This window comes from Phyllostomus hastatus, unplaced genomic scaffold (assembly GCF_019186645.2).
Source record: "Phyllostomus hastatus isolate PE091 unplaced genomic scaffold, TTU_PhHast_1.1 phas_scaffold_345, whole genome shotgun sequence".
Taxonomy (NCBI): domain Eukaryota; kingdom Metazoa; phylum Chordata; class Mammalia; order Chiroptera; family Phyllostomidae; genus Phyllostomus; species Phyllostomus hastatus.
This window is the reverse complement of record NW_025334024.1, coordinates 4625039-4649031: the sequence shown is the minus strand read 5'-3', so window position 1 is coordinate 4649031 and position 23993 is coordinate 4625039. Positions and strand designations below refer to the sequence as shown.

The 23993-nt window shown below is 49.1% G+C and overlaps 1 protein-coding gene across 2 annotated transcripts in view; it reads left to right on the top strand.

Annotated features, from left to right (window-relative positions):
• The first annotated feature begins 5238 nt into the window (after positions 1–5238).
• ATP2C2 (ATPase secretory pathway Ca2+ transporting 2) overlaps positions 5239–23993 on the top strand; it is a 61147-nt gene continuing 42392 nt past the window's right edge. The window contains exons 1-3 of one of the 2 annotated variants that reach the window (XR_006783407.1): positions 5239–5459; positions 21565–21675; positions 23620–23736. Coding sequence is in view for 1 of the 2 variants with exons in the window: in XM_045818962.1 (XP_045674918.1) it covers positions 5361–5459; positions 21565–21675; positions 23620–23736 (327 nt within the window). In the remaining variant the exon portion in view is untranslated. The remainder of the gene's footprint in view (positions 5460–21564; positions 21676–23619; positions 23737–23993) is intronic. The other variant, XM_045818962.1, reaches the window with a different exon arrangement.

Genomic DNA, 23993 nt, shown 5'->3' with positions numbered 1-23993 from the left:
AAGGATTCCCGGGCCCGGTCTGGCCAACGGGGAAATGTTACCCCTGAGTAAACGGTGATGTCTGCCACGGCTGTAAGTTAAGGAAGTGGTGGCATCTGTGCTAGGGATTTACCTCTTGGGACTTTGCATGCCCCAAGGCACGTTCATTTGGCACCTGGTGTCACCCTCCCCAGGGCTGGGCCCCGTCTCTCCTGGGGGCACTAGGCCTCTCAGCAGCCCAGAAATGCCCTCAGCTGTAGGAAGTGCTCAGCCGGTGACTCCCCATCATGTCACACAGGACTACGGCAGAAGTGACAGACAGTATGACGTGAATAGTGCCTGGAACAGGCTGTGAGTGTGTGTGTGTGTGTGTGTGGTCATCGAGTAGGTGAAGATGTGTGAGCTGTCGCACAGAAATGGGTCTCACTGTGGTGGTGCAAATTTAGCTCTGTCTTGGCTCTTTCCCTTCTCTCTGCTTGGAATGCCGACCCCTCAGATATCCACAAGGGTCACTTCTCATCTCATTCAGGTCTCTGCTCAAATGTCCCCTCTCCTGACTGCTCCAGCTACAGGAGCCCCACCGACTGTCCAGTCCCTATCTCCTTCACCTGTCCTCAGAACATTGCTCACTCTGCTGGTGGCCTGGGGCTGCGGCAATGGTGGCTACACACTGGTTGGCCTAAATCAGTCCTCTCAGCTCTGGAGGCCAAGCATATGCAGTCAGGACATCGGCAGGGCCACGCTCCCTCTGGAGACTCCACGGGAGGATCCTCCCTACCTCTCCCAGCTCCTGGCGGCCTCAGGTGGCCCCTGGCTTGTGGCCTCGTCACTCCAACCTCTGCCTTTGTCTTCACATGGCCTTCCCCTATGTGTCTCTCTCATCCTCTGTCTCTTGTAAGGACACCAGTCATTGGATTTAGGGCCCACCCGTGAATCTAAGATGATCATCTCAAGATCCTTAGCTATATCTTCAAACATTATTTTTCTGAATAAGCTTACATCTCCAGTTTCTGGGGACGGAACATGAGCACGTGTTTGGCAGGGGTGGGGAGCATTACTCAACCCACTGTCTGGCACTGCATTACACATCGACTTGTTCGCAGCCTGTGGCGCCCACTAGGAGATAAGCGACAAGAGTGAAGAACAGAGTCTGTTGTGTTCAGGGGTCTATCTCCATCACCATGCAGCAGGTGCTTAAAAATATTTGCTGAATGAATGCAAGCAGCTTACCCCCCTAAACTGCAATTTTTCATCTATAAAACAATTATATTATTGCACAGTCATTAAAAAACAAACAGAATTGAGGATTTATGTAGAGCCATAACTTCTCACTAAGTTCTAAAATTAAAAATATGTATGTGTGTGAAATATGCCTTTTGTATACTATACCCCCTCTTAAAGAATGCCTTCAAATGCCAGCCTTACAATTTGTGAGTGAGGTTTATTACCAAATCAATTTCAGGTGCCTTGGGATTGCACTGAAGCTCCAGACAGCGTGTATTGCTGGGAGGTAATTTATGGGAAGTGAAATAATACCACTCTCCCATAGAGAGTGACTGGGAGCTGGAGAGCATGAACTCATTGCTCAAGGTGGCCAGAGTGGAGATTCAAGAACTGCTGGATGCTTTTGGCCGAGTCCCACCCTTGCTTCTCGGTGCCAGCGAACATGTCACCATCACTCTGAGCTGCCAACTGCAGAAAGTTTCCCAGCAAACTGCCTTGTCTGCATTGATTCTTTCATCATAGACTCTAGAATTCAGCAGGTTGAAGGCAGGAAAAAAATTCTCAAAGGAAAAAAACCCTTGAAACCAGTTGTAATGACCATAGGTTTCAACCACAGAAAGAGGCTAAGGAAGGATGTTGACAACAAATATGAACAGCAGGGTGTAATTCTAGGGGGAGAGTGGAGAGCACACAGCGAAAAGACTTAAAAAATAATACTATGGGTGGTTGGAGTAAATTACGAAGAATAGAAAAGGAAGCACAAGTTATAAAAACAAAGAAGAAAACCATAAACAAAACTCCTTTACATCTGTAAGAGGAAATCAAAAGAGACGCTGTAAATATTTGCCTCCATTTCTGAAGTGTTTTCAGATCACCCCTGGTAAAACTTTCAATGGGATGCGTATTCTGAACTCAAAGTAAAAGATGACAGTAAATAAATAATGTCAAATATCTCAAAAAGCACGGAAATAAAACGTGAATGAGGATGATAGAATTCAGTCTCATGATCATAACCATACAATGTAGACACAATATATTTCCCTCTTGTAAGCTAATAATCTCAAATTAAATAAAAACACATTTCAAGGATCAGCTGTTTATGAGAGAGACATGTTCAATAAATGTTTTTGTCTACTATGCCAGACACTGGTGGACCCCATGATGAAGAGTTCCTGCTCTCACAGAGCTTACAGTCTGGTGGAAAATGAAAAAAGGCAGCCAAAAATAAGAGCAAGTATAGCTCACACAGATCTAAGACATGGGGATGAAACAGTGGCAATATCAACTCTACAAAGTAGAATTTAAGGAATGTGTTTTAATGAGATGCAGATGTCATTGAACAGCTACAAAAGTTATAACAAACAAGTAAATCATATGCACTAACCAACGAAGAAGCATAATACAAAAAGAAAACATTCAGGCGTACGAAGAAGAAATGGACAGAAAAGCAATTAGACTGGGAAGTGTTAACCTCTTCATTATCTTCCTGTGTCACATCAGGAGACAAAAATAAAGACATAAACAATACAACTGAAAAGAATGAATAGCTACAGAACTAATTTACAAAACAGAGTACAGTTTATCAATACCCTTATGAAGAATATACTGACTTTTCTAATGCCATTGAAATATTTACAAAAAATTGCATACAAACCAGACACAAAGTCTCAATAAATTAAGACAATTTAGTAGACATGGGTTCAGGCTACATTTTCTGATCACAATGCAACAAAAACAAAAATTAAAGAAACTGAAGCCTGAAGGTACCCATCCACCTGCTTCCCGGTCACACAGCTTATCTCCTTAACTGCTTTCTCTGTGGTTTATTCCCTTCTTTTTTCATCCCATCGGGTCCAGGTGTTTCACGACGTTCGCTACACAGAGGCCAGAATACCTTGGGCATTCTCAAACCTGATCCTTGAATTCCAGCCTTGACCTCTCTGAGCTGGAACAGAGGCCATGGTGATCAGATCCAGGAGGCCGGGCTTTCAAGAGAAAGGCATTGACCAACACATCACTCCCTGTGTGTGTTGCACCACCTGAAGAATGACACCCTTGGGAAAGCATGAAGTTCTACACCAACGAGGCATGTTTTCCTTCCCTGGATCAAACGCTATCTTAAAATAACAGAATCCAGTTGGAAAGAACTTGAGATACAGCTGAATCAAATTATCATGACTTCTTTTATATTAATAATGGAATTTCCCAAGGACCTACTAATGTCAGGTGCTGCTAGCTACTCTGCCTATGCAAACATTAGCTCAGACCCGTATGCAACGGGTCAGTGAGGTTGCACCTGCCATCTCCCCTTCGCTCCTGCAGACCTCTCTCCACTCCCCTCTCTTCTTCTCTGAGTTTTGGATCCAGGAGGCTGCATTCATGGCTGCCTTTCAGAGCCATTTCCCTCTCCTAAATTCCCAGCTCCACACAGCAACCTCCTCCAACTAACTGCTTTCTCCTCTCGCTTTCCAGGCCTTGGGTGGTAGCATTTTTTAACTGTGCCTAATCTTGGGAAATTGCACAATCCCTCTGGTTTCTCTATGCCCTGCCCACACCTTTGTAAATAGTCTGTTTATCACACCCTCCCCAAATCACTCAGTTTGAGGATGCCATCTGGTTTCTCCTGGAATCGTGACTAGGTAAGTAACTGTCATCCCCATTTTGTGGATGAGTAAACTGAGGAGGAGAGAGGTGAAGAAAGTTGCCCAAGGTCACATGTCTGAAAGGGACAAGCCTGAGGTTCAAGTGTGAACTGACACACACCAGAGTTTTGTTTTCTCTGTTATTCTTGGGCCTTTGTTGGAATTCGTAGAGCTGGACAGCTTTTGTTTCTGTAAAGAGGCAGGCTAAACAAGAAGGGCCACCAGAATTTCCCCTTAGGTTGAATGGGGCTGAAGTGGCCACTCCTTGCAGTTGAGGTAGGTGGCAAGTATTTGCTGGAAAGGGGCAGCACAGTTTAATGGACAGATACACATGCCATGTCCTATGGTGAGTCCTTAAGTCACCCCACTTTATAGATGAGAAAAGCCACCTTGCCCAAAGCCACCTCCCTACTAGGTGGTGGATATTGTTATGGATCCCACTCCCATGTGAAGCCAAAGCCCTTACCCTTTGCAATACATCCCCTTGGAGGCTGGACGCCATCTACACTACACATCCGCTCACAGACTGTGGGAGGCGTTTGAGCCCAGCAGCTCCCCTGAGGTGGCGATGACACCATGAGTCACATGTGCCAAGCCCTGCTGGTGCCCTGGGCCCTTCCAATGCAACACTCCATTAAGTCTTCCCCATTTTACCATGAAGGCGGCACTGTCATGGTGACCCTTTTACAGATGAGTAGACTAAGGCTCTGACAATTTAGGAAAACTGCTCGAGGTCCCACAATTGGCAACTGCAGAAACCCATCCTGCAGATGAGAATAAAGGGCTCAAAGATCACCCAAGACTACACAGAGCACAAAGGCTGCGGGAGGAGGCCCTCAAACTCCCTTCCCATCCCTGGGTTTCACTCCAGAGGCACTCCCATCCCTCCACCCCTGGTCAGGTCAGGTCTTGGCCTTATTTCATTACAGACCAGGGAGCCGAAGCTCAGAGAGGACAAGGCCGCAGCAGCGGTAGGAGTCCAACTCGGGTCCTGTCCGCAGTGCTCCCAGCAGCTTGAGGTTAACCACTTGGCTCCCCAGAATTTCTTGGGCGCTTGTTCAAGTCCTGCTTTCCGGCCTGCTCCAGACCCAAGGACTTAGGGCAGGGAAGTGCCCGGGAATCTGCATTTTAAACAAACGTTTGCTCGTCCTCCCCACCCTCCATTGCCCCTCCAGGAGATTCTCTTGATCTGGCAAGTTGGGGAAACAGCCCTAGTTCTGAGGCGCCGCTGCAGCTCCCCGGGTCTCCGTGGGTCATTGCTGTCCTGAGAGCCCTCTGCGAACTAGCCGGGCGGGGCAGAACCAGGTGCGCTGAGCTCCGCCTGGTGCGTGGCCCCGCCCCGGGGCGGGGCCTCACCTGCAGCGAGCAGGTAGGCGGCTCCTTGGTAACCTGGACCTGGCCCAGGAGTCTTGGGAGCGCGCAGTGAGGCCGGGCCTCGCCTGGGATCGGGACACTCACGCAGGGGCGGTCGCCGGCGGGATCGGAGGCTGGGCGAGGGGCCTCCGTCCGCTCACCATGGTTGAGACACGCTTCTCCAAGTTCCTGCAGAAACTCGGCTTCTCAGGCGCGGGCCATCAGTACGAGCCGCTGGAGCGGGGCGAGTTGGAAACCTTGGTGAGTCTGGCCCACCGGGCGCAGGAAGTGGGACCTGACCTTCCACCCTACCGCACCCCACCCCAAAATCCCGTCGGTGCGCAGCGGATGGCTCTCCTCCAACCCGCCCTCCTCCCCCGATCCCAGAGAGAGAAGCTGTCTTCATAGCAACTCCAGCTCCCTCGCGTTTCTGCTCTGGGCCAGGCACCCTAGCCACTTAGCCCTCTGCCTCCAGCCCATTTTGTGGATGCAAGATTGAGGGCGAGGCCCTGGCCCGAGTCTCTCAGTTGGTTAGAGCGTCATTCTGATATGCCAGCATGGCAGGTCCGATCTCCAGTCAGGGCATATACCAAAGGAAGCAACTAATGAGTGCACAAACAAGTGAAACAGCAAAATCGATGTCTCTTTCTCTCTCTGAAATCAATGAAAATAAATAGATAAAATAAAAATATATTAAAAGAAACGGAGGGCAAGACATGTTAAATACGGCTCTCAAAGTGTACACAGCTAGAAAACGACCCTAGGCTTCTCCAACTTCGAATTGAAATTCTTGGGTCTCCAACACCTAGGCTGCTATACGAATTTCCAAAGCTACTTGAAATGGGGTGGGGGGAAGTCGTGTAAAAAACAACAGCAACAGAAAACTGTAGGGCGCATGTTTTACCAATAGTAGCAATAATGGTGACAAGCAAGGTGACAGGAGCCAGGCCTCTCCGCTTCCTTCTTCTGTCTCCAGCGTCCTTTTTAAAAACCACTGGGATTTGTATGTTGACTTCGCAACCTCCAGGTGACCCTCTAGGATAAACCAACAGGCGTCTCCGGGAGGGGAGTTTTTAACCAGCTGACAAACTGTGACAAAGCTGTCCCCCCAAAAGCCCTTCCACTTGGAGAAGCCAGTGGTGACTGGGGACCCTACAACTTTCTCCTCAGCTTGTCCGCAGAACTTGCAGCATGACCCGAGAGTGGAGGGCACTGAATTTCTGCAAACGCATCTCTGGGACGTTGCAGTGTCTCTGTTTTCAGCTTAATGAGTCCTTCAAAAATAAAATTCCTCTGCGGGTGCTCGAAAGAATACAGCGCTGCCTTTTGAATGATGAAGGGGAAACACAAAGTTAAATTTACTTTTTAAAAAAAAGCCTCACAAGAGGATATATTTATTGATTTTAGAGACAGAGGAAGGGAGGTGGTGGCGGGGGTGGGGAGGAGAGCAAACAGAAACGGAGAAAAACTGATCGTAAGTGCCCCGACCGGGGATGGAACCTGCAACCTGCTGGTGCATGGGGCGATGTTCCAACCAAGTGAGCCACCCAGCCAGGGCTAAACTTACTTTGTTAACGAAAAAGATCAGCTGGAAAGACTTGATTTCAACTATTTAATTTTCCTCTCAAAGAATGACAATAGTCAAACACTGTGATTGTCAGATTCCTAAATATCTGTGCACTTCATCATGTGAATTCTGGCGCTCGGGCGATAGCCCCCAGGATCGTGTACCTAGCAGTCCTCAAAGCTCGATTTTTCTGAAACGATGTGTGGGTGAAACATGGATCGGGTATAGTTTCATTATTTTACCAAAATCTGTTTCTCCGCTTATATACAGTACAATGTGTTTTGTTAAAAGAGTTTGAAGTTAGTTTGCCAACATGGTTGCCTTTTTAAACTTTTAAAATATTTTACGTATTTTAGTTTTAGACAGAGGGGTAGAGAGGGAGAAAGAGAGGAAGAGAAGCATCAATGTGTGGTTGCCTCTCGCGCGCCCCCTTCTGGGGACCTGGCTTACAACCCAGGCATGTGCTCTGACTGGGAATCACACCTGTGACCCTATAGTTCTCAGGCCAGTGCTCAATCCACTGAGTCACACTAGCCAGGGCTTTTTGTGGTTGTTGTTGTTGCCTTTTCTACATTCTTTTTCTATATATTTTTATTTTCATTTTCTGATTTTTGCATTGAGCTGGGTATTTTTCAAACCCTCCTGATGTGTACTTGGTTACAACCAGATTTTATGAGACGTCCAGGTGCCCCCAGGTATCATCCAGTTGTGCCAGGTATGAAATAACACGAACAGAGATGCTGGGGTGGGTTTGAGCTCTGCACCAAAGTGAAGTTCATTTCCCCAAAGTTTTTAGAGGGGCCCTCAAGGCTGGGGCAGGTCTTGACCTGTCTGTAGGTGTGGAGGAGCAGGGGCTTACCCACCCAGTTGTGGACCTGCGTTCTCACCTGCACCCTAAACAGGTGTGATGATAACTTGGCAGTGTGGCATGATGGGCATACCGATGACCCAGGCAACCAGGCATACTGATGACCGCTGAGGCAGGCTGAGAAACAAAGTGTCCTGTCTCTAAAGGTGGCCTTGTGCAAACCCAGGAAATTGCAATAAAGGTAAATGGGGGGTGTAATGAGGGAGGGAGGCTGGCTGGGTGAGGCGACCTGTTTACTGCCAGCTCAGCGCACAGCCTGAGCCCCTCCCTTGCTCTCACACTTACACCCTCCAGTCTGCACCTTTTGCCTCTGATGAAAATTTGAAAAAGGAGCAAAATCTGCTACAGTGGTTGTTTCCACAGCAGTCCTAACCCTTCTATGGGCACATGCTGTGTGTGGCGTCCTGGGCAATCGCCGAGTCTCCTGAGCACTTTGCTAGTCGCCCCGTTTTCATTGTTGTTATTATCGAGAATCTGCTTGTCTCCTCCTGGGTCTCTTCAGTTCGAGAGCAGTGTTACCGTCTAAGACCCAGGGGTCTGGGTCTCGGGTGTGGTGGAGAACACAGAGCAGAGTGACCGAGCGGGGACAGGTGGCTGAGATGGGGACTAGGGTGGAGCCAGAGGTAGAAGCGCAGGAAGTAAGCATGGTTCTCGTTACTCCAAAGATACCTCATTCTGGCTGCATTTCTGGTGGATTCAAAAGAGAAAAATCCCCCTGAATTGCTGGGGAAAAGGGTTCTCCTTGCTGACCTGATTGTTGGGTTAGGAGAAGGTTGGACCAGAAATTCCTGCTTGCAGGATGACTCTGGGGAAGTTATCTCTGACCCTCAGGGCTCCCGTCTCTTAACCAAGACTGCGAGGCTCCACCCTGCACTATCATCCTTGGGCTGGAGCAGGTGAAGCCTGGGTCTCAGCAGACGTGGGTAATGGAAGGGGGAAGGGTCGGCTTGCAGGCTCGCTCCTGTGGTTGTTTTTGCAGGTCTCTGACCCTGGCTATGTGGTCCTCCCCACAGGGCTGCCTCAAGGATGCTTCCCCAAGGATGGGTGGTCTACCTAGCCTGCTCCCAAGGGGCAGGAGTTACAAGGGTGTATATGGGGAGGCAGGGATGATTGGGGGCTGTCTTCAAGGCTGCCTACCACATAGTAGGAACAAATAGTTTCGTAAACGAGCTCATTCACATAAAAACCAGAACACATCTCACACATAGACTGCTTCAGAGTTACCTATGTTTGCTAGTGTTTTTTATCAGTCTTGAGTTCTAGTCTTTATTTACACTTTTTGATTAGATTTTGATAATGCTTGTGCTGAGAACATGTACAGGTACATGTACAGGTACATGTACAAAATGTACATGTACAGGTACATGTACAAAATGGCATTTCAATATCCCAAGAAATTGTTTGCTGGTTTAGTTTAGAACAAGCAGCCTCCTACTTGAGCACGGCTGCCAGCTGAGCAACCTCTGAAAGGCCGTCTGTGGCTAACTGTAGAACTGGCTGGTTCACTTGGAGATAAGGCAAGCGCTGGGCTTTGAGGAAAGAATATTTCTTCAGTTGCTCTTGATTACCATACTTGGTGCTCATCGGCTGTGGCAATGACTGTGTACAAAGACTGGATTCACGTGAAGTCCTGCCGGCAACGCCATGGTACCTCTCAACGGTTCGTCATTTTAGAGTTGACTCACGGACGCCTCAGCCACATGTTGCGTGACGGCTCCTTCGTTCTTCTCCCTGAGCCACTGAGAAGCTCTCATCCCTTCAGTGTGCCTGAGACTGTTGTCGCCAATGCACCGTGACTGTCCCTCCCTCTGTATGCCCCTCCCCCAAACACCAGCATATCCACCTTGAGCAACAGTCTTACCCTCATTGAATCATGCTCGTATTAGTTTTTTTTTTAATCTCCCACCTTTTGTGAACCAGGAACTACACATAATTTTTTTCCTTCCCTTTCTTTTTCCTTTTCTAAAGTTGTCATAATTGTTTTTCATAAACCACAAGAAAACTTGGTACAATGTGAAACTCCTTCACTCCCCCACGTTGCTCCCACTTTCCTTCTTGGTCTGCGTGTGGAGAGGGGTAGGTACTGTTTGCATCTAATCAGTTGGAAGTAATCAGATTACTGTTTGCACCAGCTCTCCTGGCCCCTATTCTGTGCAGGTCTAGGAAGGTGGTGGTTAAGAGCATTAGAGCCTGTGATCCAGGTTACCTGGGTGCAGCTTCTGGCCCCGCCACTCGCCAGCAGTGAGACCTGGAGCAAATCACTCAGTTTGCCAAGCCTCTGTTTTTCTCTCTGTGCACGTCAGAGATCTGCGGTGGGGTGGGGTAGTGGCAGAAAGCATTTTGGGCAGCACCTGATCGCAGTAATTATCATTCACATCCAACCCTGTATGTTTTTAAAAACATACATGGAGTCATTTCTACCGTATGAACAAGTCAGGAGTGCAGTGTTCTTGCTGTGAAGGCATTTTTACTTAACCCACGCTTATTGATGGGCATCTAGATGGTTTCCTGTCTTAATGATCAGAACGTCGTTTCAATGAACGTCTGTGGGGGCACCATGTTATTCTGAATCCTTACAAACATCCCTACAGAAATCTGGGGCTTAGAGAGCGCAGGACCTTGTCCAGGGTCGTACTGCTCCGCTGTCCCAGGAACTGGGACCCAGGGCTGCCTGAATTCTGTGCTGGAGTTTTCTCCACTCCTACCCGCCAGGTTCTTTTCTTGTATGAAGTTGCTGTCCTCCCCGCTGTAATTAACAAGCGTTCACGGAGACACAGCTGGGGCTGTGTCAGTAGCCTGTCGCTCAGGCCACTTTCACTCTTTAGTTTTGGCATCCGTTGAGGCACCTTGCCTGAGCTGGTGACTTCCTTTGATGATGGTGTTCCAATCCCATCATCCCTCCCTCATTTTCACCTGGTGTTCTGGTGTAAGGAAGAGCTACCCCTTTCTTCTACTGATTTGGTCTTTTACTTACTCATTTTCATATCATTGTGAAGTCATGGATTCCTAGTTTATTAAACACATGGAAATTTGTTCCTGTCTTTGATTTTGATGCTCAGATCGTCCCAGATTTGGCCAGCAGGAGCCCCTTCATGGTGACGTCTGTGAATTCCGGACATTTTTTCATCATTCTTTGAGCCTCTCCCTACTGTCTGGCGTAATAAGAAATCTCAGGCTCATTTGGTACCTGCCCTGGTTCAGCCATCTCTCCCAGGATTCCGGGCTCTTTTTACGGCAAGAATGGCACAGAGAACCATATCTGGTGTGAGGTGTGCTCACGCTATTGGGGTGTTGTGGCTTCTGGGCCCTCTCAGAGGAGGTGCACATGTGCAGGTGGGTGTGTAAAACCCTAGATCCCAGTGCAATAAACTCCACAAAGCCAGTGCCAGTTCTTTCTGTATTTATAACTCCTTTTACCACCAGTGAGAAGGGCAGTTCCCATGTCCCTCAGCATATTTACTTATTGCACAGTCTTCCTGTACTAAACCCGTCTCCTCACCTTGCCAGCCACCTGTTGGCTCGAGGCTGAACCGGCCACCACCTAGCTCGGCCACCTCCATGCTTGGCCCCTGATGGCACTGGCCACCTGTGAACAAGATTCGAACTCTGGATGTCTCATTTTGTTCTGTCCTAGTTCTTGCTGCCTGGGGGCGCACTGCCATCACACACACACACACACACACACACACACACACACATCACAAACAGTACCTAGATGTAATGTCAAGAACGGGGAAACACCTCTGAAACCCATCTCGACCTGAGGCTGGGATTGAAGAAGCACTGCCTGCCTCAGCAGTCCTCGGTATGGGGCTCCTTGTCCCCATTTTACAGAGGAGAAAGCTGAGACTCAGGGCAATCAGGTGACTTGCCGAGGATCACAGAGCCAGTGGCCAGGATAACTAGAATCAGAGCCCCAGTTGGTGAGATGAGGGCCCAGCAATACTCCCTCCTCCACATCTGCTAACTTTAAACGGTGCTGGGCAGGCCTTTGAGTTTGTTTGTGAGGCTCTTGCCCCAGGACCTGAGCCCCTGTTTTCTGTGGTCCACGGCGCCCAGAGCGGCCTCCTCTTGGCTCCTCTGGGCACAGCCTTTGCCCACACTGTGGCCCGCCTGGGGCTCTTCCTCTCTCCACCTTCCTGAGTTGACACCTGTTCATCTGCTCTTTCATTTCCTGAGCATCCCTATTACTAGGAAGCCCCTTCCTCTCCTGCGCCGGCTCTGCCCCCAGGCTTTGTCAACCCTGGTTTTTCCCTCTTTGCATCATCGATTCTTACTGTGGCTTGAGATTCAAAAAGGTACAAAAGGGGGTCCAGTCCGAGTCTCTCATTGTCTGTGTCTTCCAGGCACCGTTTGAGATGTGCCTTATACACAAGCAACTACAGATTCTTCTCCTTTTTGTTTTACATAAGGCTAATGCGTTACAATATTGTGTGCTTTTTTTCCTTCCCAATCTATTGCTAGTGGTATCACCCCTTGGGGGGTAGCAGTGATTGGCAGTGTCTACTAATACTAGAGGAGTGTGTGCCCGTGACCCAGCAGTTCCACTGCCGGGTATGTGCCCAGGAGAGCTGCGGCTGTGTCTGCTCAAAGACTGCTCATAGCAGTGCCGTGTCTAACAGGCCAGACCAGACAGGTCCTAAGTGCCCAACCACATGCAAATCATTAAATAGATTATGGGATACCCACGCTCTGGAACAGGTGAAATACCACACAGCAACAGAAGAGAATGGGTTACAGTTATGGAACCAGGTTTATGGAACAACACAGACAAATCTTGCTAAAATAACATTGAATAAAAGAAGCCAGACATAAGAATACATGAGTATGGTTTCATGTAGATGGAGTTCCAAAATAGGCAGAGCAAACCCATGTTGCTAGAAGTCCAAATGTGGGTCAGCTTTCGCAGGGTGTCAGCCGGGACAGGGCACGAGGGGAACTGCCGGGAGCAGAAGAGATTCAGTGCTGAGGGTCCCGGCCGGCGGGGCTCCTCGGGTGTGCGCATGTGCAGAAAGGCACCCAGGCTGGCGCACACGACTGTATGTAGGTTATACTTCAGTATATGTTTAATGTTTTCCACATAGGAAGGTTATCATAAAAAACTGTCATGATGTTATTTTTAAATATTTTTATGTATTTATTTTTTTAGAGAGAATGGAAGGAAAGGAGAAAGAAAGGGAGAGAAACACGAATGTGTAGTTGTCCCTCATGCACCCCCTACTGGGGACCTGGCCTGCAACCCAGGCATGGGCCCTAGGCTGGGAATCAAACTGGTGCCTCTTTGGTTTGCAGGCCAGCATTCAATCCACTGAGCCACACCAGCCAGGGCCACGATATTATTTTTTTAAAAGATAGGAATTATTTTCATGGCCCTTGACACCTGCTGCACGGTGGAGCCAGGCTCCGTCAGTGGGGCTGCTTGGTGCCTTGTAGCTATCTGTCTGCTCCCCGAAGCCCTGTGTACTGTGTCCAGAAGGCTCAACTTCTGGAGAAGCTGAAGGTATGTGTAGAAGGGTATTTTCCTAGAAAGAGTGAGAGCGATTTGGAGCCCAGGCGGATGCCGTGAAATGCACTGATTTGTCTTTGGGTCCGTCCTGTTCTGGCCTTCGAGGAATTAGACAGCTGCCAGGGAGATGGGCGCCACTGTATGTGATTCCAGTGCCCCGAACCCTCTGGTGTCAGAGGTCTCGTTCCAGGCTGGTTTCTGTTCTAAATGCTCGCCACATTCTTTTTTTCTCTGGACGTGGAATCTAGATCTTTGCTTTTGAAACCAGATCTGTATTCTTGAGTCTGGAGCCCTGTTTTACTTAGCAAGTCGCTCTCTGGAGCCAGCCGCAGGGTAAGCGTTGTTCGCCCTGACCAGGCGAGGGTGTGCGAGCGGGAGGGAGTGCAGATGGCACGGCACCATCTGCCTTCTCCCCTGTGAACCTTCCCCACCAGGCGAGCTTGGTCTGGGCTTGCTTCTAAGTCCTCCTCAGGTGCCGATCTTTTCTGGACTCGGTGCCCAGCTCTTCGATTCTAAACCGAATCTGGATTCCAGGCTCTTCAGTGTCCATTTCTAGAGCAAGCTTTTGCTTGATAGTGTAACCTAAGGTTTTTGATTGAATACTTTGATGAGGATTTTCAATTGATCTTATTTGAATTCAGTGCAGCTTCATCTGCGATTCACTGTGTTTATAGAGTTGCCTTGAGCTGCGTCGGAAGGGAGAAGTCTCAGCCTTCGACCAGCTCATGAGGGCATTTCAGTGGCAGCATAACACTGCATGTTATGGTGGCACCGCAATTCATTCAGTCCGTTCTTTACTAGTGGGCGTGTGGGATGTTTCCAATATTTGGTTGTTAGAGACAATATTGCACTGACTGAAGGGTTACCATCCTGCAGCAAGGGTCTGTGAAAAAGAAACTACTAGAACTGGTCCATTTGCAACTTCGCTGCTGCCAAGTTGCCCTCCGTTGGGACTTGTCCCGACTACCCCCCCACACACCACACCAGACGAGAGACGAGAGGCTCTGTCCCCCACCGCCTCTCCCTAGCACCTCAAGTTACTGACTGCTTGAACCTCACCTATCAGAGACGTGAAGGGTGGTATACTGGAGTCTTTTAAACCTGAGCCTCTGATTTTAAGTGAATTTGATGATCTTTTCATGTTTTAGTTACTCATCATTTCCTTTCTGTGAACTCTGAGCTTCTATCTTTTGCCCACACCCTACAACCATGAGCTGGTCGTCTTTTCCCGGCTGCGTCGGTGAGCGCTCTTTGCTTGGGAAGGGTCTTCTTTGTCAGTGCCATGGATTTCTCCCACCGCATTTGTATCTGCAGGCTGAGCACGCAGGGCTTTTCACAGAAGATGATCCCATCTTTGTGGAGTGAATTTGTCAGTCTTTTCCTCCATGGCATCTGGTTTTGTCTTGAGCTCATAATAAAGTCCGTTCTCACCTCGAGATTTTTTGTTAATAGAGTCCATGGTTTATTCTGGTACTTCTATGGTTTCTTTTTTTCTACTAGTCCTAATTATTCTTTTCAATAAACTTGTTTATATAATTTCTCAATTTAGGGCAGGGACTATGTCTGCTTTCCCAAGGCAGCAGGCATACAGCAGTTTCTCGCACACGGTAAGGAGTGGGTGATGGAGGAGGGAGTGAGTGAGTGAGAGGAGACTGAGCCTGGGCCCGGGCCAGCTGTACTGGCCACAGCACCAGGCAGCTGCTCAGCCACCACCGAGAGAACTGTGTAGCAGGAAGCTCAGTGGGTTAGAGCGTCATCTGGTTACGCCAAGGTTGTGGGTTTGATCCCTGGTCAGGCCACATACCAGAAATCAACCACATGTACAAGAACAAGAAACAACCAGTGGATGCATAAATAAGTGGAACAACCAATCAATGTTTCTCTTTCTCTCTAAAATCAATAAATAACAATTTTAAAAAAGCAGCAGCACATGCTTGTAGCCCGAGGCTTCTAGCTGCAGCCCCTTCAGGCTGTCTGCACAGTGTCCCTGCCACTCGCCGCTCCCTCTAGTCCTGTGTGGCTCCTGACGCAGGCCACTGAGCCCTTCCAGGCAGCTCAGAGCTTGCCTCATCTTCCCTCCCTTCCACAAACATATTCAAGCACCTTCTATTTGCCAAGCACTGTGCTGGTCACTCGGGTGTAAGTGGGGTAAGACCAGCTACTTCCTGCTGAGGATGATGGTCCAGCGCTGGAGGTCCAGCAGGGCAGCAGTGAGCTGGGCAGAGGGGGGACTGGGGGTTTGGGAGCTCAGACAGTGGGGTTCCCTCCCGGGGCTTACGGTGATGGTGTGTGGGTTTCCTTGGGCTGCTGTAACAAATAGCCAGACGGGGCACATAAAACTGTACACACTCTTCCACAGGTCTCAGCGGGCTAAAATCAAGGTGTCAGGGGGAACGGCATTCCTTCTGGACCCTCGAGGGGCAAGTCTGCTTCTTTGCCTTTTTTTTCCAGTTTCTGAAGGCCCCCTGCATCCCTCAGCTTATGGCCCCTTCCTTCGTCTTCAAAGCCAGTATCCATATCCCTCCAGCTTCTACTTCTGTTGATACATGCCTGTCTCTGACCCTCCCTCGCCCTCCTATAAATAAGGACCCTTGTAACACTGGCCCACTAGAACATCTAGAATCATCTCCCCATCACAAAATCAGCAATGAAATCACATATTCAAAGTCCCTTTGCCATGTAAGGACGTGGTTGTCATTTGGGAGCATTAGTCAGGTCCAGCTTACCTCTGACTCCCACCATCCTCGCCCTCTGCTCTGCTTTGAAGACCCAGAAATATTTTCCTGTTTCCTTCCATCTGTACAACACATAAAACACACAAAGAAGTTTTCTCGTGTTTTCTTTGGGCAGTGGCAGAGGTGCTGGCTGGGGAGCCAGCTAGGGCTCTGGCTGCGAGAACCTCCGGGGGCTGTTAGGAATCCTGGTGGCTGGGCCCCACTCCTCCGCTGGCCTGGGGCCAGGCCATGGCAGGTGCATTTTTACAAGGTCCCAGGGGTTCTCCAACTTTGGAGTCCCTGCTGTTATAACCCCCACTTTCAGGAAGGGGGATCCGAGGCAGCCAAGGTGAGATTTTGGACAAACACACTGAAGAAGTAAACATTTGTATCAGTCGTTAAACATGGAAGTAATCACTGTTGTCTAACTCAGTCAGTATTTGAAATGAACCGAATCTCTGAGCCGGATGGAAGGACAGAGAAAGCTCAGCTGTGGCTCAGGGCGGCTGGTCCACCCCCAGCTGCCACCTGCTCCGTCCTCAGCCAGCTCCTCCCTCTGCGGGGCCACATTTGCCCTGTGCAGTTCCCTCCGCAGCCTCTGCTAGGTTAAACATTGGCACTGAGCTGCCTTTACTCGGTGAAAACACTCCAGGACGTCCTTGTTCCACATTATTTCCTTGGGGCTCAGGAAGGCCCCGTTCACCGTCGCCTGCCCTGGGACGCTGGCCTGGGTCTGTCAGCCGGGGGCCAACTGCACTTTGGGGGCTACAAAGCAGGTATGAAAGGGCACATACCGTGCGATTCCATTTGTGTGAAGCCATGAAGAGTAGGGAAAGCCGTGGAGACAGACAGCAGATTGGTGGTTGCCAGGAGCTGGGGGGAGGGAACGGGGAGTAACTGATAACGGGGCGGGGTCTCCTCTGGGGTGACGGAAATGTCTTAGACCTACACAGAGGTGGTGGCTGGGCAGCAGGGTGAATGTGCACAATGTCACTCACTGAACTCTGTAACATGGTTAATTTTATGTTTGTGGATCTCACCTCAACAACAACAAAAAGAACTGTAGAAAAGGAGACACAAAGGAGAAGGGAGGAGAGGGCTCAACACTGAACTGAGCTTGACAGGGAGTGAGAGTCAGGGGTGCCGCTGAGGGCGCCTGGCCTCCGCCCGGATGCGCCTCTCTCATTACCGACGGAACATGCTGTGACTCAAACCAGACAGGCGTCTCCAAACTGTATGCTCTCAAGGGAGAGAGAGGGCCACACCTGAGCATCCTGAGCAGGTCACCCACCTGCCGGTAGGGGACAGAGGCCACGTGCTCAGTTCCAGGTCCAAAAGCTCTGCTTTCTGAGAATAACAGCCTTGCAGTGAGACAGAGTGGGCCCTCACTGGTGGGGTTTTGGGTCCCGGGCCACGTCCCAGAAGCCTGGAACACAGGAGGGACCTGGGAGGCCCCGGGAAGTGGGTCGAGAGGTGGAGGGGAGGGGAGAAATTGAAGACGCGCGTGCAGACCACTTGTTCCTGATTGTGACCGCGACGTGGGAGAGGAGTGAGCATGGCCACCCCCAGTGTGTAGCCCATACGGGGATTCTGGCTGGGGTGGGAAGCCTAAAGCAGTGCTGACACGCTCGTGGGGGGAGATCGGAGACCGAGGAGAAGGTCGGCCACTGGAGCTGGGGTGGGCGGAGGTCCGAGACCTCCAGGTAGTTCAAGGTGGTGGAGAGAGTTCCTATCCGTGACCTGAAAATGGCTTAACTTCTTATTTTATTGAGGTGCAATTCACATAACATGAAATAAATCATTTTAAAGTGAACCACTCAATAACATGTAGGGCATTCACAACGCTGTGCGACCACTGCTTCTGTGGAATCCCCAAGAGAGGGCTCCAGACGTTCTGGTCACCCCAAAGGGGAGCTCACACCCATGAGCAGTCACTCCTCATGCCTCCTCCCCCGGGCACGGGGGCTGGGACTTCAGGGTCTATGCTTGGAGAGGACACAGGTCAGTTCATAACATGGTGTGGATCAGCACTGCGTTCCGGTTGGGGCTGGATGATATTCCGTTGCATGGATAGAGCTCATTTTATTCCTCCACGGTTCGTTGTTGGACATGTGAGCTGCTGAGCATGGTGCTGCTGTGAACGCCCACGAACACGTATTCACTTGAGTCCCCGTTTTCGGTTCTCTTGGTCACACACCTTCGGGGTGCAGGTGCCTTCCCGCTGGGGCCTCAGACTCTGCCCCCAAGGGAGGAGTGCCCTCAGCCAGGCCGCCCCCACCCCAGGCTGCCTGTCCCTGCCCCTCCCTGCCAGCCACACAGACTTTCAGCCCCTTGGCTGGCTCCCGGCATGGGACAGCCCTGTGCCTCCTGGAGCCACGGGCTCCTGAGGCAGGGTGGGAACTCTGACTAGTCTGGACCCCCATGCTGTCAGGGGGGTGGGTTCTTCAGTATTTTTGTTGTTGTGGACCTGGATTTTTTCACTGTGGTAAAATATATATAACATTTACTGTCTTAACGATTTTTAAATGTACGGTCCAGCAGCATTAAGTACATTTACGTTGCTCTGTAACCGTCACCACCATCCGTATCCAGAACTTTTTCATCGTCCCTAACTGAAACTCTGTCCCCATTAAATATTAACTCCCCGCCTCCCCCGGCAGCCACCTCCTACTCTCTGTCTCTGTGAGTTTGCTCCTTCTAGGTAACCTCATCAGGCAGAGTCACACAGCACTTGTCCTTTTCGTGACCGGCTTGTTTCGCTCAAACACTGCCCTTGTCGTAGCGTGTCCCAAATTTCCTTCCTTTTCACGGCTGAATACTGTTCCCATGTATGAAGAGACCACCTTTTAAAAAAAATTTATCTGTTGATGGACCTTATTAAAAAAGTAAAAATACAGAGAAATTATTTGAGGTTAGTGTCAAATGCCAATCAAGGGAGATTTAAAAAAATAGGGTTCACGATTTTCCTTCCTACAGTTATGGCATTTATTAAAAGCACATAGATTCAACTTTCTATGCACCTTTTAGAGCCCCTCGTGGACTCCTTGACTGCTCAAAGAACCTGAGTCCCCAGCAAGACCAGGACACAGAGAGAAGCCATCTCCACCGGGGCTGGGGCCACCACACCCCCTGGGTCCCTCTTGTTCTTTAGGTTGCTGGCTCTTTGTGGAATATTTACTGGATGCACAGAGGGTAGAGCAGGTTGACTAATCTGGTCTGGGAGGATGTCAAGATAGACTCATCCATCTGTTTCAAAAATGGAGTTTCTTACCTTTGGTATACGGACACTTTTGTTCCAGACCATTCCTTGTGGTGGGGCTGTCCTGCGTCCTGTAGGGTGCTTGGAAGCATGTCTGCCCCTCCCCACCAGAAGCCAGTAGCACCCTCACCTCCTGGTTATGATAATCAAATGTCTCCAGATGTTGTCAAAGTTTCCTGGGGGCAAACTTGCTCCCGGCTGAGAACTCCTGCTTGAGAGTATGGTGTGGCAGCCAGGGCAGTGTGCATGGGATTCTTTCAGGGCCACTGGAGGGGCCCATTTCTGGGGGCACACAGGACTCCTCCAATAGACAGCACTGTGTCTCGTGGGCCTGTGAAGTGGGCTTCTCGCTAGGCTGCCCCAAACGAGACCAGGATTCTGTAAAGGAGGGCGTAGCAGGTGGCCTTGAGGTGGGGTCTGCTGAAGCCGTAGGGAGGACTGTTGGGTTTTCTCCTGAGAGCAACTGGAATCTCTCCAGGTGTTTCAAGCATGGTGTGTGTTTGTGTGTGTATGAGAGAGAGCGAGAGAGAGCTGGGGGTGGGAGAGAGGACTGGGTTTACATTTGTCAGGGGCACTTGGGATGCTGTACAAAAAGTGAATCAGGTGTGGTCAAGTCTGGAAAGAAATGGCAAGACCCAGACCAGCCACGGGGCAGGTCCTAAAACCCCAGAACCCCTCCATCTGTGGTGTGAGCAAGAACCGAGCACTTTATCTGGTATGGCAGAACCAGTTCTTGGGAACAAAGGAAGCATTCTGTGTCATGTTGTGAAACATGGTTTCTTAAAGGTAAATCTTGTGTAGTGACTGTAACCGTGACTCAAGGAAAGCTCACAATGGTGGAGGAGCTGGTGAGAGACCTGAGTAATCACTGCTGTGTTTCCTGGTCGGAGGCGTAAGTGAGGAGCACACCCAGGACAGGTGTGGGTAGCAGGGCTTCTCTAAGCCAGGCACGCATTCGGGAGATCCCCTGTGTGTATGTGTGTGTGTGTGTGTGTGTGTGTGTGTGTGTGGTAGGTAGTGGGGGTGGGAGTGTGCTCTGGCAAGAAGAGGAATTTGCCACCCGTGCTCTAGCTGAAAGAAGAGGGAAGAGATTAGCCAATGTCTTTCTCCCCTTCCTCCTTCCCAGAGCCCAGCAACCTGGTGGAAAGAGAAAAGATGATTATCATGTCCTGGGTATAGGGATACTCAGAATAATTTGGCAAAAACACTTCATGTTTTCATGATTCTGAGGTCTCCTGTGTGTTATACCCTCCCATGCCCTCCAGGTATTTCATATGGCTTCTTCCCAAGCCTGCCAGAAACCCAGAGCTCACCTGGGTTCCTCCCTTTCCTTGGGTTATTCCAAACTCATAGAACAGGCTGTGATACCATCAGTCACCATCAGGGGGCACTCTCTACAATATGCTGCATGCTTGATTGAGAATCCCAGAAATTCAAGGTTCAGGGTCCTAAATAAGTAAATTGCTGCCCTGCTCTGTCCACTTTGTAAGTTCCAATTCTGTTAAATAAGGTTACTTTAAAAACAGGTCCATCAGTATTAGCCAACAACTGGAAACAACCCAAATGTCCAGCATCTGCTGGGCATATGTCCCAAGGTGCCCAGTGAATGCTTGTAACCTCGAATAGTACTGAATCCTATATGTACTACATTTTTCTCTGTACATACATACTTTTTCATTTAAAGGATGCACTTTGTGATTTTTTTTGGCATATCTGAATCACCATCATCACTACTCTGGTGCTTTAGGGCCATTGTTAAGCAAAATACAGGTTACTTGAATGCGAGCTCTGTGATGAATGGACATCAGTCAGATCACCAAGGCGACAAAAGGGGCTAAGGCGTGGGGAGTGTGTGTGGCGCCGGTACAGCGGACAAAGGGACGGTTCTCGTCCAAGGAGGGATGGAGCGGGCCGGCGTGAGAGTTCAACACACCACTCAGGACAGCAAGCAATTTAAAACTCATAAATTGCCTATTTCTGGACTTTCGTATTTAATATTTTTGGACCATGGTCGACTGGGCAACTGAAGCCATGGACACACACAACCAGGGGTAAGGGGGGTGCTCTGCTTACTCAATGGAATGCAGTGCAACCGTGAAAGTAGCAAACCATGGCCGCATGACTTGCACCAACAGCGCTGAGTGAGAGGAACCAGTTGTGAGACAGTGTGTATTACATGTGACCACTTGGATAAAGTTCAAACCCCGGCCTAAGTAACCTAGGACAGATTATGGTGGCCATTCCCCTTCCGGTGGTTTGGTGGCATGCAGGAGCTTCCGGGGGCCGGTAATGTCTGTGCTCTTGTTTTGGAGGCTGGTTATGTGGATCAGTTTGAGAGAATTCGATCTATATGTTTAAGCTGTGCCCACTTTCTGTGTGTACATTATACTTTAAAGAGACACATCAGTACCAAATCTCAACTTGCTTGACAGCCGCCCTGCTTTTTTCACAGTTTGATGAACAATGTGAGTTGAAAGCCATCGAAAAGGAGAAGACAGTGGTAGCTCTGCCACCCAAGGAAGCAAGTAAATGCCAGAGAGAGGATTTGGCCGAAGCGTTTCACGTAAGAATTGAATTTGCATTTGATGCCAGTTGTGGGAAAGTTTTTAGTTGAAGCAGAAAGAAAAACTATGTCCTGAGCACTGCTTTAGAATTCTGTGCTATCATACATTTTCATTATCATCGTTTAAACAATGTATCATTCTATGGAAGTTGAACCATTCTGATTTCCCATGTGGAATATTACCAACCTTGATGTCAGCAGTGCTAACTCTCACCAGGCCCTTACCAGAGAACAGGCGGCCCCCAAATACTGGATTCCGTGTTTCTCTTGATCAGAGACACAGAGAAGCCGTAACCCACACAGTTACACAGTAGTACAGCTGGAGGGGAATCCAAAGCTCGAACCCCGAACCACCTCCTATTCACGCCCTTCATCATTTATCATCCATGGAGCTGCCAGTCACAGAAACCAAATTCTCACAAGTTTCTCAAGGGAATTTGAATTCCCGGCCAGTCAAAACAAAACAAAATTTTAAAAAATACACAAAACAGAAAAGAACACCTCTACTCCATGAAGCTTTGCTCTAAGGCTCAAAGATGTTGCATATTTTATGTGTTTAATTTTCTTTACCTAGGAAACTGAGCAAACATACTGTTGCATTTGTGTGTTCACTCATAACTGACCACACTCGGGGAAAGCAAATACAAATTTACTCATAAAAGGACACATGTCTCCTTTCAAGGAAGTTCGGTGTCAGTGTGCATGCCCACTTTTCCTTGAAAAGAACTCAGAAGTCTGTTTAAATTCAAATCCTGCTTGTTAGTACTTGTCAGTACTTGAAGGAAATATTTTTTCCTTGCCTAGACATTTTACCCTGCCTAGAAAATGAGCTTGAATTTCTTTCTCTATTGAAAGGAATCTGGAAATCCATGCAGCTTCCCTGTCACCTCGACCACCTGGTAGGCCTGTCTTACCGACTTCAGAAACAAGGATACCTTTGCAGCAACCAGAACAGCAAAGTTTCCGTCCGTAATTACTGACTCAAATGAGCTATTTTAATGTCATTTTGTATGAAGAGCTTGAGATCATGTCTGGCACAATGTGTGCCTGATACAATAATTTTAGCAAGTATCGTTTCTAGGGACAGGCTTTTTTTTCTGTTGCTTTTTAAATTTTATTTTTAACTGTGGTAAAATGCACAGCACAAAATGTACCATCATAGGATGTACCATCAGAGGCATTAGCAAGTGTACAGTTCAGTAGTGATTAGTCCTACGAGTAGTGAATTCATGCTACAGTACAACCATCTCCAGAACTCTCTTCGTCTTGCAAAACTCTACACCGTTGAACAGCAACTCCTCTCGGCCCCTGGCACCAGCCCCTCCACCTCTATGAATCTGACTACTCTAGATGCTTCAGCTAAGTGAAGTCATGCATTATTTGTCTTTTTGTGATTGGCTTGTTCTCTCATGGATGAGCCCCTGGTCTGCTTCCACCTTTTGGCTACTGACAGCGATGCCACGAGTAATGTCTGCAAGTCTCTCTTCCAGACCCACTTCCGGTTCCTTTGGTACACCCACACCCGGAAGTGGATTACTGGTCCTTGTGTTTCATTATTTTGAGGAAACTCTATACCATTTTTCTGACAGTGGCTATGCTAGTCTATATGCCCAAGGCCTGTTTTTTTATTTTTTCAAGAACATATGCTTCGGTATTTTCGTGCAACAAGTGCACTTGTTGAAATTTAGGCCTGGGGTGGTTTCTTCTGGGTAATTGTAGGGTAAGAGTGCAATCTAACTGAAAAAGAATGGGGCTGTGCCTTTTCTTTCTCTCTCTGCTCCTGTTTGCTTGGGGCCTTTAAACAAGTCCCCTGTTCCTTGTGGACAGCCCGTTTTCCTTGTCCGATAGGCAAGTGGCTGGCCTCCGGAGTGGGGATTCTGTGATTTGGGCTCCTTGGTGTTTACTGGCCCGCCGGTGACCTTGTGCTCGGCCCTCTCCCTCCAGGTGGACTTGGAGAATGGGCTGTCTGAGTTCTCGGTCACGCAGCGCAGGCTGGTCCACGGCTGGAACGAGTTTGTCGCCGATAACACTGAACCCATGTGGAAGAAATACCTGGATCAGGTAGGACCTGAGGCATCATTCCCCACAGGTGTAACTGGGGAGGGTGGGGCAGCCTTTCATTCTGTACATATTGACTGAGGGTGTCCTCGGGCCTGTGCCAGGGTGTAGGGCAGCTTTCCCAAAAGGATAAAAACAGCTCCCCCCACTCAGGCCGCCCTTAGCCAGCAGGGGGGATGGCCAGGAGCACATCACCAACTCCCCAGGCAGCCATGGTCAGGTATTCCCGACCATGTATTTGTTACATTCATAGAAGGCTT